Source organism: Leptinotarsa decemlineata, unplaced genomic scaffold, assembly GCF_025532065.1.
Source record: "Leptinotarsa decemlineata unplaced genomic scaffold, Ldec_3_MD MMD2_tig00001064_RagTag_RagTag, whole genome shotgun sequence".
NCBI classification, from domain to species: domain Eukaryota; kingdom Metazoa; phylum Arthropoda; class Insecta; order Coleoptera; family Chrysomelidae; genus Leptinotarsa; species Leptinotarsa decemlineata.
In genome coordinates, this window is record NW_027412558.1 from 7,558,255 (window position 1) to 7,574,606 (window position 16,352).

The following is a 16,352-nucleotide window of genomic DNA, read 5'->3' on the forward strand; positions in this document are numbered from 1 at the left end:
GGTTTCAGGTTATATCTTTGACAATGACAACACAACCGGGTGATTGTGTCAACTATCGGTGTCAACGATTGTGACGTGTAAATTTTCTAATATACAAATAAATATTTCTGGATTTTATTTGAATTTTTGATATATTTGTCAAATCAAAATGAGTTCCTTTAAAAGAGATAAAAAGGAGGAAGAAGATGGTTAGTATATATCGTTCTTAAAATATTCGATGATAAGAAAATACAGGTTACAGGAGGTGGCAATCCATTTCAAAACATCGAGAAAACTACTGTGCTCCAAGAAGCTAGAGTATTCAACGAAACTTCTGTCAATCCCAGAAAATGTACACCAATTCTCACCAAATTGTTATATTTATTGAACCAGGTAAGTTTGAACTACCAGATACCTGGTTTACTTAAACTGAAACTAAAGCATGAAATCCTCAAATACTAATGTTCAACTTGGAAAAAGTGTTGAGTTTTCGGTTTTTTTTATGATAGTCTAAGTTAGCCAAGTCCTAGTGAGAGTGCTGTATAGTACTTTGGAAAAAGTGTTGAGTTTTCGGTTTTTTTTATGATAGTCTAAGTTAGCCAAGTCCTAGTGAGAGTGCTGTATAGTACTTTCTTTTATCCTCAGCTAACTGAGAAATGCCATGGGTTCAGTTACTTTGAAAATTGCATCTTTTCCACTATTTCATTAAATAATATCTGAAGTTTTGATTTGAGGCAACTCTACAAACTTCATAAGTTTCATCAAGCTTCAGACTTGGCATAAATTTATGTTGTATTTAAAATTATCAATAAATTACTCTACTACTAACAATTCTTGTTTCGTTTTTCACCAATTATTTTTTTAGGGGGAATCTCTCAGTGTTCAGGAAGCCACAGATGTTTTCTTTGCAATGACAAAGCTATTTCAGTCGAAAGATGTAATTCTCAGGCGCATGGTATACCTGGGGATCAAAGAACTAAGCTCTGTCGCGGATGATGTTATAATCGTAACGTCAAGCCTTACAAAAGACATGACTGGGTTGTCAGGAAAAGAGGACATGTACAGGGCTGCTGCAATCAGAGCTCTTTGTAGCATAACTGACTCTACAATGCTGCAGGCTATTGAAAGATACATGAAACAAGCAATCGTTGATCGTAACTCAGCAGTAAGCTCTGCTGCTCTTGTAAGTTCCCTACATATGACCAAATTGGCTTCAGAAGTGGTTAAACGTTGGGTTAATGAAGCACAGGAAGCAATCAGAAGTGATAAGTATGTACAGAATGTTGAATTGTAGAGTGAATTTAGAAATAATATATTAATTTTTAAGCATCATGGTGCAGTACCATGCTCTTGGTCTACTATATCATATAAGGAAAACTGACCGATTAGCAGTTACTAAGCTAATTGCAAAATTGACAAAAATGTCTCTCCGATCCCCTTATGCTGTTTGTATGTTGGTAAGAGTATAGTTATATAAATTGGTAAAATTTTTTGAAAAACTTTTAATAAGACTCAAATATTTTTGTGGGCTGATCATGAATCTAAAGTCACAACTTGGTGCTATGGTCTACTTTCGAAGCGACTGCCACTCAAAAGTTGAAAAATGAAATGTTTCAGGAAACATTGAAAACTGTTTTTCCGTTAACCAGCAGCTGTTTGCCCACCAACGACAACCTTCAGAAGTTTAAACTTGCATGAGTTAAGGATTAACAAGGTTTTACTTTCTAACGTGCGATTCCTAGTATGGGTTGGATCGTGAAAATCAGTCGTCAGACCTTTGGGCTCGAACCACCGTTCCACATAGCGGTCAATTGAATAAGTAGAACAGACCACTCACTCTAACCCTACCAATTTTCTTTTCAATTATATAACACAAGTGGCAATTTCTATTCAAAATTGCAGCAAAAAACTGTAAGAGATATATAATCCAAATTCAATATGGCGACATTTTGACGTCATCTATGGAAATATCGTCAAACAACTTGATGTAGAGAGAAACTAAAGACAAATTTTGTTTACTTTTCAAGGAAAAAGTTGAGGTTTTTTATTTTTGAACAATTCACGTTCATTTAATTTTTTTTTAAAGTACACTATTACTTCTGTGCCAGTGAAAAAATGAAAGTTTCAAAGCTACTCTATCTCATTATGAATTAACAAATACTCACGTTTCACTGGCATAGAAAAATAAACCGGATAGTACCTTTTACATTTTTTTGTAGGAAAGAAGTTAAAATATGTATTCGAATTTTTGAGACGAGCGAAGTGTAAATGGCCTAAAAAAATAAATGAAAAATACCTAAATAGGTGAAAACTTTCAGTTCTTCAAATGTAGATAGGAGTGCAAAGTTTTGATCTCAGATTTGTGCTCATCAAACAAAAATATGAAACTTTTAGTTGAACTCTTTAAAAAAAATGAATCAATTATTTCAGATTCGAATAACCGCAAAACTTCTGGAGGAAGAAGATTCCCCTTACTTTGAATTCATTGAATCCTGCCTGAGGCACAAATCAGAAATGGTAGTGTACGAAGCAGCACACGCTATTGTCAACTTGAAACGCACCACCAGCAGGGAATTGGCTCCAGCTATAAGTGTTCTTCAACTCTTCTGTGGTTCCCCCAAACCGACACTGAGATTCGCAGCAGTCCGAACGCTCAATCAGGTTGCGATTTCACATCCTGCTGCAGTAACTGCTTGCAATTTGGATTTGGAGAATCTCATAACTGATTCTAATAGGTCCATTGCCACACTAGCCATTACAACACTCTTGAAAACAGGTCAGTAAGAACAGTTATTCCATCTTGGATTAATAAAGGATAGTTTACATCCAGAAACTTAAGTTAGATTTTAATGAACACATTACTTGATGAACTCAGAATAACACAAAAATTATTTGAGAAAGAAGAACTTAGCTAATATAATTGATTAATATCCTAGAGTTGAAAAATTAACACGTCCTTCAATTCTAAAAGTACTGGGCTGACCATTCGGCATACAATACTACCTCAAATTATATACAGTCTCAGTTGACAATGAGAGCTGGAAAAAAATGTCTCAAGGAAACATTTCAAGATGATAGTCAACAGTTCTCAATATTGATGTTGAAATATTGAAATTCATTATTTCCATTTTTCTCAGCAATTACCATCTTGAAAACCAAAAATTAATGTATATAGTCAAAGTGTTGTGAAATCTTTCGTAAGTGCCCAAGTGATGAGATTTTCAAGAAACTAATTCTACATTTCTACAATTCATGTTTGGCAAAATTATACGTTTATATGAAAGTAGTTGTTTTGAGAGGATTTCTTTTTTCAGTTTGTGTCTGAAAGTTACTTCTTTGTATGATCTACACATAGATATATAGATATATACTTTATTGTCCGAGAAAATAAAATCTTATTGACAAAGCTTGTTAAAAAATATGGTATATACAGCACTTCAAAGAATAAAAGAAAAGCAACAATTCAAAAACACAAATACCCAGAAACACAATTAGAGCAAAACTAAGTTCACATATCTAAAGGTATGTGATTATACAGTTTTTTACTTTCATAAATTAAAGAATACTTTGTTTGGCTCGTTTTTGGAACAGTAAGATGTATTTTATTTTCAGTTACTTGCCAGGTTATGTAATTTGTATGTTCCAGAGTTCCAACAATATTATGTTTTTTGTAAATCAGGCAAACAGTTTCAAGTATGAAAATACAAGTAATAGTGAGAATTTTTTCTCTCAAAAATAATGTTCTACATGACTCATGCACTCCCACCTTGCATAAGTATCTAACCGCTCGCTTTTGCAAAACAAACACTGAATGAAAAAGTTGTTGACTGCAAAATCCCCAGAAGGCAACACCATATCTCAGGTGGGACTCAATCAGAGAATAAAATATCATTTTTGTTGTTTTGTTCATCTTTGTAAAGGTTTCATTTTGGAATTATTTGTCAAGTAGGTCAAGTACAAACCCAAAACCTTTCTTTTCCTATCAAAAAAAATACTTATTGCTTAATCATTTTAGATGAGGAGGTATACTGTTGTAAACCTTAGTAATTTATTTACTATAGAACCGCAAAAAAGTTTGGGTTATGAACAATTTTTAAGATCTGAGCATCTGAACGATGTTTAACTTTTTGTAACAGATACGAGGATGATTTCATAGTTCTCATCTCAAGTGATTCAAGTCCATTTCAAAATTATCATTAATCAATCCAACATGTTCAAAACCTGTCTCTGTACCCTGTTTTATATAATACGACTTTCCAATCTTTTTTCAGGTGCTGAATCCTCAGTTGATCGCCTAATGAAACAAATTGCAACATTCGTGTCCGAAATCAGCGACGAATTCAAAGTAGTTGTAGTCCAAGCTATCAGGGCATTAGCTTTGAAATTCCCGCGAAAACATACTGTTCTCATGAACTTCTTATCAGCTATGTTGCGCGACGAAGGCGGTTTGGAGTACAAAGCATCAATTGCTGACACTATTATAACAATTATCGAAGATAATCCTGAAGCTAAAGAAACAGGATTAGCACATCTCTGCGAGTTTATAGAAGATTGCGAACACGTTTCACTGGCTGTCAGGATTTTGCATTTGCTCGGGAAAGAGGGGCCGAAAACAAAGCAGCCTTCAAGGTGAGCTCATTTTTCTAAAAATATATTTACATTGATTACCAGAGAATTCCAGTCGTTTAATTATTTCAGTGATGAAATTAAGAGTTTGTAGAGTATATTACGAGATGTTCTGGCATGTTTTTTTTTTGCAGATATATCCGTTTCATCTATAATCGAGTCATCCTGGAGTGTCCTTCTATTAGAGCTGCTGCAGTATCAGCTATGGCACAATTTGGGGCATCTTGTCCAGATTTGTTGGAGAACATTCAAGTCTTATTAGCTCGCTGTCAGATGGATTCTGATGATGAAGTCCGTGATCGGGCTACTTATTACAGCAGTATTTTGAGCAGAAGTGATAAAAGCCTTTACAATAATTATATTTTGGAAACTTTACAGGTAAATATAAAGTCTTTTGAATTTTTTATTATTTCAGTGTATGCTATTTGTCAAATAGTGTTGCTGCATCCAAGGCTTTGAACAATTTTTTTTTCAACATAGTTGAGACACTATAAATATAAAATATGTTGTTATTCTCCCTAATCAGCAAAAATGCTGGTCTCGGGATTCACAAACATTCAACATGACAAGTGAAACACAAAAACTAGTAAACCACTACAAAGCTCATAGAATCAACGTATCAGACATGTGCCTCGAGGCTCAGATGTTCTTTTAAACTATTGATGAATGAACTATAGCCCGGCAACTCACGTATATGGACAAGTAATTCATTGAAGACTTTTATAGCCTGTGTAAAAGGATTGTATTATCCTTTGTTCGTTCTTACCATGCTCAGGTGTAAGTCATTTCTACCCCTTGTATTATACTCATAAAACTGGTTATTGACTAGTAGATTGTTGTTGATTTTGATTCTTTTGTTTTTTATTTTATATATGTTCTTGCATTGCTCATGTTTAGGTAGATATTTAATCGGGTGTAGTTCAGTCTGTGAGAATAAATCATTCGTGTGGGTTCGAAATGGAATTTGAAATGAAATTTTTATTTATTTATTTTAAAGCGTTTGAATTTTTTTGAAATTAGTAATGCCACAATTACCCCATACCATTAACAGATATCTAAGATTCGCCAATATATATGCATTGTAAACCAAGTATCTATTACTGAAACTCAAGTAACTGGACCACCTATATAGAGATCCTAACATTGGTACGATTTTATCATTAATATGTTCTATGTGTCCTGACCAGTTTAACTTATCATCTATTATGAGTCCCAAATATTTGGTTTTTGCAACATTCATTAAGGGTTAGTTATTTATTCTTGATTCAATAGTTCCACAAATTCTATTTTTTTGTTTAAATAGCATGTAAATGGTTTTTGCAGAGTTCACCTTAAGTTTATTATGTGCAAGCCAATTTGAGTATTTAGAGAGATCTTCATTAACTGTGTTCTCCAGTAAATGTAAATCATATCCACTGTACAAAAGGACCGTGTCATCGGCGAACGTGAAATAAGCCCGGCCTGCCTCAGTGACAGATACATTACTTTTAGATTAACTGTTCAAATCAGGAACTTATTTATTTTTAAATAAATACTTTCTTTCAGTAAGTTTTTCTGATTTTCTAACAATGGTAATTGGTTTGAACTATTTCGAAAGACTTGTGAAAGGTTTATATTTGTTGATTTATTTATACTGAAGTACTAAACTTCCATCTGCTGATGCAGCAGACATCTTCATCTGTCTCAGCATCGTCTGTGACATTGCTGAGACTTTGAGATTAAACTAGAAAGAGCAAAAAGGAATCTAATGAGATATAACTGACTCCATCTTTTATTAATTGGATTATTATATTAATATTACACATTTTCGGTTCTCCTTAGTTTTTTATTCTCTATTTTCATCCAGGTTTCCATTCCATCTCTGGAAAGATCATTGAAAGAATACACTCAGAATGCATCAGATCAACCATTTGACATCAAATCAGTACCACTTGCTTCTATTCCAACTACTGAGGAGCGTGAAGTCAAACACAGAGCTGAGGGTATGCTTGTGTCTCAGGGCCCCGCAAGACCAGTTCCAGTCTCGCGAGAAGAAAACTTTACCGAAAAACTCAGCGCTATACCAGGAATACAGGTAACAAACATATATTTTCGAAGAACCTGTAAAAGTTTATTGTTGCCCATACCAATGGTTATAATAATACTAGTATGTGAATTGTTATCCTCTAATTTTCTGACAAGTGTTTTGAAATGCTGACTTTTGTAACGTTCTTCATTGAAATTTTTCATTAGCACAGTCAAACTTCTACACTGATTTCTTGTCAGATCCTCATAGTTTGGAATAAATTTATTGGGTATTCAAAAAATACTCATCTTTTGCCACTTATTGTTAGGTCAAAGTATTTTCACAAAATCTTCGATTACTCAAAAAATGAAGACTTCTCTTCGACCCCTGTGTTCTTCACAAATTTCTTTCAGGTAAGGTTAATTCAATCAATCAGTCAAGGTAGACTTTATTGTCGAAAGAAGAAAATTATAATTGACAACACATAAAACATATAGTTATCATATCAAAAACATTATATACAGACAAGTAAAATTACTTACACATACATAAAATTCATATGTATACAGGGTGTCCCTGGACTTCCTCTTTTCCTCTCGGGAATGTATAGATGGGGTCAAAATATCACCAGTACTTCATATAACTTTTTTTCCTAAAAGTCTTCGTAACCAAGTTACGGGCCCTCGAAGTTACAAAATGAAAAATGTTTTTCTTTGATAACTTTTCAAGTGAATATTCAAAATCATCCAAATTTTGGTAATTGACTAAACAAATGAATTCCGTCGATGAGCTTTCATGCAGGAGTCAGTTGTTTTGCTACAAAGTCAGGAACGGACTACCCCCGATGGTCCACACCCCAAAACTTTGAAATGACAGATATTTTTCAATATTTTTCAACAAAATAAGGTTACTTGGACAATTTTATGAATAAAAGTACTCGTGTGGAAAGTCGATCGGAGCAACGAGTCTTGATAAAAATGTAGTTTTACTCGACGACATCAAACCCGCTCGTCCACCATTATTTGAAATGAATAATTATCAAAGCAGAAATAATAATGATAACGTTAATTCAACAACATTTATAACAGGAATAATACAAGGAATGCTAAAATGAAGTCGTAAACAAAAAGTACAGTACCTATATGGAAGTTTAAGTCACAATTGTGATAGCAGATATTTTTTCAAAAGAAATATCAAGTTCTGTAGATTCGTGGTGTTTTTAAACTAACAAGCTACTCTACTATGAAATATCGAATTCATTCCATATTTTGTATGTACATAATACGTGTGAAATAATCACGTTTCGTGTTGATCAGTTATCTGAATCTCATGAAACTCAACATTCGAATGTTTCAAATTCTTCTTCACAGCTAAACTGTTGAGGAGTTTCACTGATAATTATAATTTTATGGGAGAAATTCTTTAACACGAATCTAAATTTAGCTGAAAAAACGCACATCGGAAAAAATATTTACTATACACGAATGAACTACAAAAACGGCTGCACATGATCAGGTGAAAAATATCCAGGGAATAATTATGTTCCATTTCTTTCACAGATGTTGACAAAAAAACCTTTTAGAAAGTTTTGATAAAAAATGAGAAACTGGAATGCGATTTTGTTTTGTTGAGTGATGCGTTGTCATATGACTATCATTGTATTGTCAATATTCTATAGGATATTTTGAATTTTTTTGATATGGCCGAACAGTTTACATTCAATGAATATGCAGATATGCATGTATTTTATGGACGAGCATTTTGTAATGCTGCAGAAGCTCGTCGTCTGTATTCCGAGCATTTTCCCAATCGAACGGTACCGTCAAGAGAAACATTCGAGCGTGTCGATCGCAGCTTGAGGGAGACAGGTATGTAATAATTGATAATTAATTTGAGCACGTTGTTTTATTTCGATATTATTGTAGGTACAGTTTTGCCAAAACGAGGTGGTGAGGGCGCTCCTAGGACTGTACGTACCGTTGTATTGGAGGAAAATATTTTGGAAGCCGTCGCTGATGATCCTTCAATGAGCATCAGAAATCTTATCAGAACAGTTCCATACATCCAAGTCCACTATTCATAGAATAATTAGGGAGCAACTGCTCCACCCATTTCACATCCAGAAGGTACATGCCATGACACCTCAAGATTTTCCAGCACGACTGGAATATGCCAATTGGTTCATGGATAGGCAAAGAGAGAATATGACTTTTATTAATCGAGTTTTATTCACTGATGAAGCAGGTTTCAGTAGAGATGGAGTTATCAACTCTCATAATCTCCATATATGGGCCGAAGAAAATCCCCATGAGATATTGCAAACCAAACACCAACGGAAATTCAACGTGAATGTTTGGGCTGGTATCATAGGAAACCATCTTATAGGACCATTCGTTCTACAGGACCGATTGAATGGAGAACGTTATTTGGAGTTCATTCAGAACGATTTGAATGGACTTTTGGAACATGTTCCATTGCAAACCCGAAGAGATATGTGGTTTATGCATGATGGCGCTCCTCCTCATTTTAGTTTGATTGTGCGTTACCATCTGAACCATATTTACCACAATAGATGGATTGGTAGAGGTGGGCCATATTCATGGCCATCGCGGTCTCCGGATTTAAATCCATTGGATTTCTTTCTGTGGGGGCATCTAAAAAGCCTTGTTTACGCTACACCTATTCACACAAGAGATGCATTGTTGAATAGAATAACATTACATTGTGAAGCCATACGAAACGACCCTGGAATGCTTAAAAACTAATATTTTCGAATAATGGTAGACATCTCAGGATAAATGTTGTTGAATTAACGTTACCATTATTATTTCTGCTTTGATAATTATTCATTTCAAATAATGGTGGACGAGCGGGTTTGATGTCGTCGAGTGAAACTACATTTTTATCAAGACTCGTTGCTCCGATCGACTTTCCACACGAGTACTTTTATTCATAAAATTGTCCAAGTAACCTTAATTTGTTGAAAAATATTGAAAAATATCTGTCATTTCAAAGTTTTGGGGTGTGGACCATCGGGGGTAGTCCGTTCCTGACTTTGTAGCAAAACAACTGACTCCTGCATGAAAGCTCATCGAAGGAATTCATTTGTTTAGTCAATTACCAAAATTTGGATGATTTTGAATATTCACTTGAAAAGTTATCAAAGAAAAACATTTTTCATTTTGTAACTTCGAGGGCCCGTTACTTGGTAACGAAGGATTTTAGGAAAAAAAGTTATATGAAGTACTGGTGATATTTTGACCCCATCTATACATTCCCGAGAGGAAAAGAGGAAGTCCAGGGACACCCTGTATACATAATCAAATGTGTCGCGTTGAAGAATATAATAAAATGCCTAAATAAAGTCATCATTATGTCAACAGAATTAAAATTAAAATAGATTTTGCATTATGCCCTTTTTTGCATTACAATAATAGCATTGGAAAACTGAGTTGTGGTTACACCCTAGAATGCTATTCCGTATCTTGAGTGTGCATCTATTAATTCAGCTGTCTGGACATCTAGTTCAATTGAAAACGTCCTGAGGATAATTTTGTCGAGAGGATTCTCATGTGGTCCCATCTACCTATAGCCCCAAGCATTTTGTAGATGAGCTATCTTCAGTAGTGGTTTTCTCTGTTGTTTGACCTAATGAGCAAAACTGCCTTAATAAGGGGCTGTTCATTAATCACGTGATGTTTTTTTTAGTATTTATTAACCCTTCCTCACCCTTGGTGATACGTGAGGTTTAAGACTAACCCCTCTCCCACACCCAAAATCACGTGTATTTTTCAGTTCCTACAAAGAATCTTAAAATTTTTCCTTTCGTATATTCTGCAAATAGGTCTTTTATGCAGATCACCTAGTTTAGACTTTGTTTTAATGAAAAACGCATGTATTCGGCGCCGAAATAACAATATAACTGGCAAGCCGAGCCAGGCGGTCATATAAGTGCAAGCGACTTCGTTTTTTGCCTGCCAACGGCGTGTCAAACTCATATTTTCAGTTTAAAAATCGCACGATTCACGAAAAAAATAAATACATGTGATATCTTACTATACCCCTTCCCCTCTTGTGATATTTCGTGACTTTTGCTAAATTCCCCCCCCCCTTCCAAGCCTCACGTGATTAATGGACGGCCCCTGATGTTTCCTAAGTCCAAATGTGACATTCAATATATTTGAGGCAATAGCAAACAATAATTAATTGTCTGCTTCATATTAAACTCACTTGGAATCTGCCTTTATTCATCAGCCACAAAATATTAACTGTCACCTGTTTATACATAATTTATTTATTTTATTTATTTATTTATTCACGGGTAACTCCCATTTAATATAAGTTATACAAATATCAGATTGTTAACACAAATCTTATCTAATTTAATTATAAGTAATAACAATTTAAACAGTTATAGTAGAGAATTGAAATGAAGCGAGAATAAAAGTAAATGACAGATACTAGCAATTTAAGAATAAGTATATCTTAACTTATTTCTAAGAATATTCTCGGAAATATGAAAGAGATCGAATTTTGTATTATTCCCATTTATGACTATTCTTGATAAAGGAGAATGCATTCCATAGTTACACCTATGGTAATCTATTGCAAAGGTTAGATTATTTCGTGGAAATAGTGGAAACAGTATGCTTAATTCATAAAAATAAAATGAGCATGTACACTCCCGGAACAAATTGTCACAACACCAGACACCAAAATTGACTTGACACCTTGACTCAGCATTCTCTGATTTATGAAAGTATTGAAGTATATAATCACCTTCCTACCATTCTAAAAAATAGCACAGATATCAAAAAGTTTAAAGATCTTTTAATCAAAAAAGCTTATTATTTGATCCATGAATTCTACCATGATAACCAATAATGTTCACCTAAACTCATCTGTCTTCTTAATGTTTTATTTGTGAAATTGCTATGTTTGTATTTCTAATATTTCTATGTCATGTATTGTATTCTGTATTTTTTATATTTTATGACATTCATTTGATTTTTTTACAAGACTTTGTCAATAAGATACTAATCTTCCGACAATAAAGCATATATTGATTGATTGATTGGAATCTGTATTGAACATGGTGTATGTTCCCAAGAGATGAATTCCTTATAGTCAATTACTGCAAGAACCGAAGTTCGTTAGTTTAAGTACCAGACGAGTAATTTCAACAGTGACATGTTTATATAATCTGTTGGAAAACGATATTGACTGTGTATCTCTTATCAAAAATTCCTTTTTATGTTCCTTGCCCTAACACTTGATATGAAATGAAGTAAACATTTTAATGCAATTTGCCATTCCTGTGATATCAATTATTCATCTCTCTGATATTTGCCGCTGCATTATATCTAACATAGTCATTGACATACTCTTTTGTCTTGTAACTAATAATAGCTTTTAATTTTTGGAAAAGTACTTCTTAAGCATTTTCTGTAATTAGGTCCTGTACTTGTTGGAATTAATTCATTATTATTATAAAGTTACAAAAAAATACTATTTTTTTAGAATAATGTCGAATTTGGTCGTCACAGAATTGACTTTTCATCTAGTAAATTAACTTATGGGTTATTTAAAAGTTAGAGCTTCAAACTTCCATTGTCTAAAAAAATGTTGGAAATTTTGAAGTCTGTTTGAAGAAAAAACGAAAGAAAAATAAAAAATGCCTTGGCCAAAATAGGAAGTTATATATAAAAATTAGAATAAATAGAATGTTAATCTACAATCAATTAAAAAAGAAATGACCATAAAAAAAAAGAATAAAAAAACGGTATTAAACCTTGCTCACATTTTTCTCGATTTTTGTCTGTTTCTTACTTACTTTTTTTTCAAAATTAATATTAAAACCTGTTGATACATTTTTTCAGCAATTGGGCCCCTTGTTCCGCAGCTCAGAAGTCGTGGAACTGACCGAATCAGAAACAGAATACTTCGTCCGATGTATCAAGCACTGCTTCACTCACCACGTTGTTCTGCAATTTGATTGTTTGAACACCCTAAGTGATCAGCTACTGGAGAATGTCAGGGTGGAGTTGGAGCCGAGCGAAATGTTCGAGATCATTTCGGAAGTTCCTTGCCCCAAGCTCCCTTATAACGAGTCTGGTACCACTTATGTAGTGTTGAAGTTCCCCGACGATGACCTAGCTGCTTGCGTTGGCACTTTCGGGGCAGTTCTCAAGTTCGTTGTGAAAGATTGCGATCCTACGACTGGGTTACCAGATTCCGATGAAGGTTAGTCAGATTTTTTTTGTAGAGTTCAAAAATTTTTTTTATTGTGGTTCTAGATGTTGACTTTGACATTGAAAAATGTCTAAATGTAGTGGAGCTCTGCAAGGGTTTATTTTGGGTCCAGTTTTATTTAAATTCTGTTTCAAAATTATTGCTGAAAGGAAATATTAAGTTATATGCGGGTGACACTAACTTTGTTTTTATAGAAATGTTAAAGAGTTTTGAACTACCATAATTTCATTGTTGACCTTACATAACAAATTGAGTTTTAATTATAGAAATTCTTCCTTATTGTTGTTAAGTATTGTAAAAATCATTGAAAAACTAGTTAAAAAACGACTACTTGGATTCATAAATGAGCATAACATCATCAGTGAAAATCAATTTAGCTTCGAGAATAATAAAAATAGGCACGATGCTATTTTCTCATTTTTGAATAAAGTTTATTCTGAGATAAATGTCGGTGAAAAGACTGCCGCAGTATTTTGTGACCTGTCGAAGGCATTCGACTGTGTTAATCACAAAATACTACTGAGAAAGCTCCAATGTTATGGATGCAGAGGAGTAACTCACAAATGGTTTGATTCCTACTTAATGGGACGGAGGCAAATTGTCAAAACAAGTCAACTTTCAAAAAAAAGAGAAATTAATTCTGGAGTTCCACAAGTTTCTGTGTTAGGTCCCATTCTTTTCTTATTATGCCACTTATTTCTTATTATGCCACTTCAAAATCGTGGCATGAGAATAATTCTGAGAACTAATCGTCTCACCCCCATAAGATCTATGTTAGCAACGCTTAATTGGTTCTCAGTCGAAAAAAGATTGTATTATTTCACAATGATTTTTGTATATAAAATATTGAATAACCTGGCTCCTGTTTACTTTCATACATTTATAATATTGAATAGAGACATTCACACTTATAACACTCGGGGTAAAAATGACATTCACATTAGCAGCACTGCTTATCGCAGTACTATGAACTCTTTATTTTTCAAAGGTTTCCAAGAATTTAATAAACTACCAGACTTCATTAAAACATCATCATCGTTGAATTTGTTTAAAAAACAATTGAAAGAACTTATTAAGATGAAATAGATAACGTACTGAAAGCAATTCTTGTAATTTTTGTAATTCTACTAATTCTATTAATTCTATTTTTAAAATTGTGATTTTCGTATATTATTGCTGCATTGTATTTCTTTTTTTTGTGTTTGTCTAATGTTGTATATATACACCGTTGATTTAATTGGGATATATATGTATATTAAGGTTACCTATTTTTTAAATAAAGATCTATCTGTATATTAATGACCTCACCAAGCTTAATATTTCTGGGAAGTTCTTATTTGCAGATGACACTACCATACTTTGGAATAATAGAAACACTTGTGAGTTGCACAAAATAATCTCTGCCGACTTGAGTTAAACATTGGTGTGATTCAAACATTTTATCTTTTAACTTAACTAAAATAAATTTATTATCATTCAGATGGTCAATCAATAAACTTTTTTTGAAGACAGATCACTGGAATCTAAAAATAACACAAAATTCCTAGGAGGACCAGAATTTAAAATTTTTGGATTATGTTAAACAACTCACTAGAAAAGTCTCCTCTGGCTGTTATGCGGTTAGAGTGATTTATAAAGAATTGGGGTTCAGCAGTACAAAGATGGCGTACTATGCACTCATAGATTCTCACTTATGCTACGGAATACCGTTTTGAGGAGCATGTAGTCCAACTTTATTCAAAAGTCTACTCATTTCACAGAAAAGGGCAATAATGTATATAGGAAACCTTAAACCAAGAGACTCCTGTAGAAACTTATTCAAAAAACATACTATTCTAACGGTAATTGCATTATTTATACTGGAATCTGTGTGTTTAATAAATAAGCATATATTAAATTTTGCTGCATCCTCTTCCCATTATAACACCCGAAACTGCAGACACACTAAAACTCACTGTGCCAACTAAAAACATTACCAGAGACTCTATATTTTACAACGATGGAAAAATGTACAATCATTTGCCTATGGACATAAGATCTGCCAATATAAATGACTTCCAATTCAGGAAGTTAGTCAAACAATTTCTATCTGATAGACCCTATTATACTTTGGATGAATATTTTGATAATAGCTTATAACTGACTTATGCATATTTTTATCTTTACTTATTAAGGAGCTCTTAAGTTGTTACTTTTTATGTCCACTCTTTTATAAACTTGACTTTTACTCTTTTATATATACATGTCTTTCATATCCTTCATTTTAACATAGTTTGTACCCACGCACCATTTATATTTTTATTTTTATTTCAGTTGGTATGTATTGCATTTTTTTAAGTATGTACTACCCAAGCTTTGTCTACAAGATTATGTCTTATGATAAAAAAGCATATTATTATTATTAAAAAAAGTTCGGAACGAGTAACAATGGTAATTTTGCTTTTAAAAACAATAAAATTGAATATTGTAATTTCTAGTTTTTACAGAAAAAAATTCGATTACAACGAATTACCACTATATTAGCTATGAATCATGGACGTAGAAAAATATTTTTCTATGTCCATGCTATGAATACAGAAATAAATGAATGAAAATGAAATGAATAAATAAATATCTGATAGCAAAAAACACAAATTAATTGATTATTTTTTTAAACTCTATTATGAAATGACTATTATTATATTTCAAATCAACTACTCAATAAAATCAGAAAACAAAACTCCAAACCTGATGTAACAATCAACATCTCACTTGTGTTTCAACAGTTCACACGATTTTTGAATAAGTAAATATAGAATCAACTAATTTGAAATTCTCGCCTTCATTCTTTTTTGTGCCCAGGCTACGACGATGAATACATGTTAGAAGACCTGGAAATCACACTCGAAGATCAGATCCAGAGGGTCAGCAAAGTCAACTGGGGTGCGGCATGGGAAGAAGCAGCAGCCACCTTCGTGGAAAAGGAAGACACTTATTCCTTGAGCTCTATGAATACTCTGGAGGAAGCAGTTAAGAATATCATTCAATTCCTAGGTCTCCAACCAGCAGAAAGAACGGATAAGGTTCCTGAGGAAAAATCAACTCATACTCTTTTACTAGCAGGTGAGTTTTCATAATACAGGTCATTATTGTTAATGTTGAGGAACACCTCTAGAAGCTATTCTCAATACTTCTGCAGTTTCTACGTATTTAATTATTACAAATATTTTTTTCTGGTAATTCTTCTTTTTTTTAGGAATGTTTCGAGGAGGTATTGACATTTTAGTTAGGGCAAAACTAGCCCTAGCTGATGGTGTGACTATGCAACTGACCGTGAGGTCACCCGATGCTGATGTTGCTGAACTTATAACCTCGTCTGTAGGCTAAGAGAAAAGTTAGCTTGGTTAGATGTTCGAAATTATCAGGTCATGTGTATTATATTTGATGTTATTCCAATTTTAATAAACCCTCCTAATTTAAGTTAATTACTTGTTTGATTTAGCCCAATTGA

At 33.3% G+C, this 16,352-nt stretch overlaps 1 protein-coding gene across 1 annotated transcript; it reads left to right on the forward strand.

Moving 5' to 3' along the window:
- The first annotated feature begins 28 nt into the window (after window positions 1-28).
- gammaCOP (Coat Protein (coatomer) gamma) lies at window positions 29-16,326 on the forward strand. The gene is made up of 11 exons (XM_023163216.2): window positions 29-188; window positions 242-372; window positions 845-1,248; window positions 1,307-1,436; window positions 2,410-2,755; window positions 4,251-4,608; window positions 4,740-4,983; window positions 6,452-6,679; window positions 12,490-12,853; window positions 15,704-15,964; window positions 16,098-16,326. The coding sequence occupies exons 1-11, from the start codon at window positions 149-151 to the stop codon at window positions 16,226-16,228; spliced, it is 2,637 nt and encodes an 878-aa protein (XP_023018984.1). The 5' UTR covers window positions 29-148; the 3' UTR covers window positions 16,229-16,326.
- Window positions 16,327-16,352: the final 26 nt, after the last annotated feature.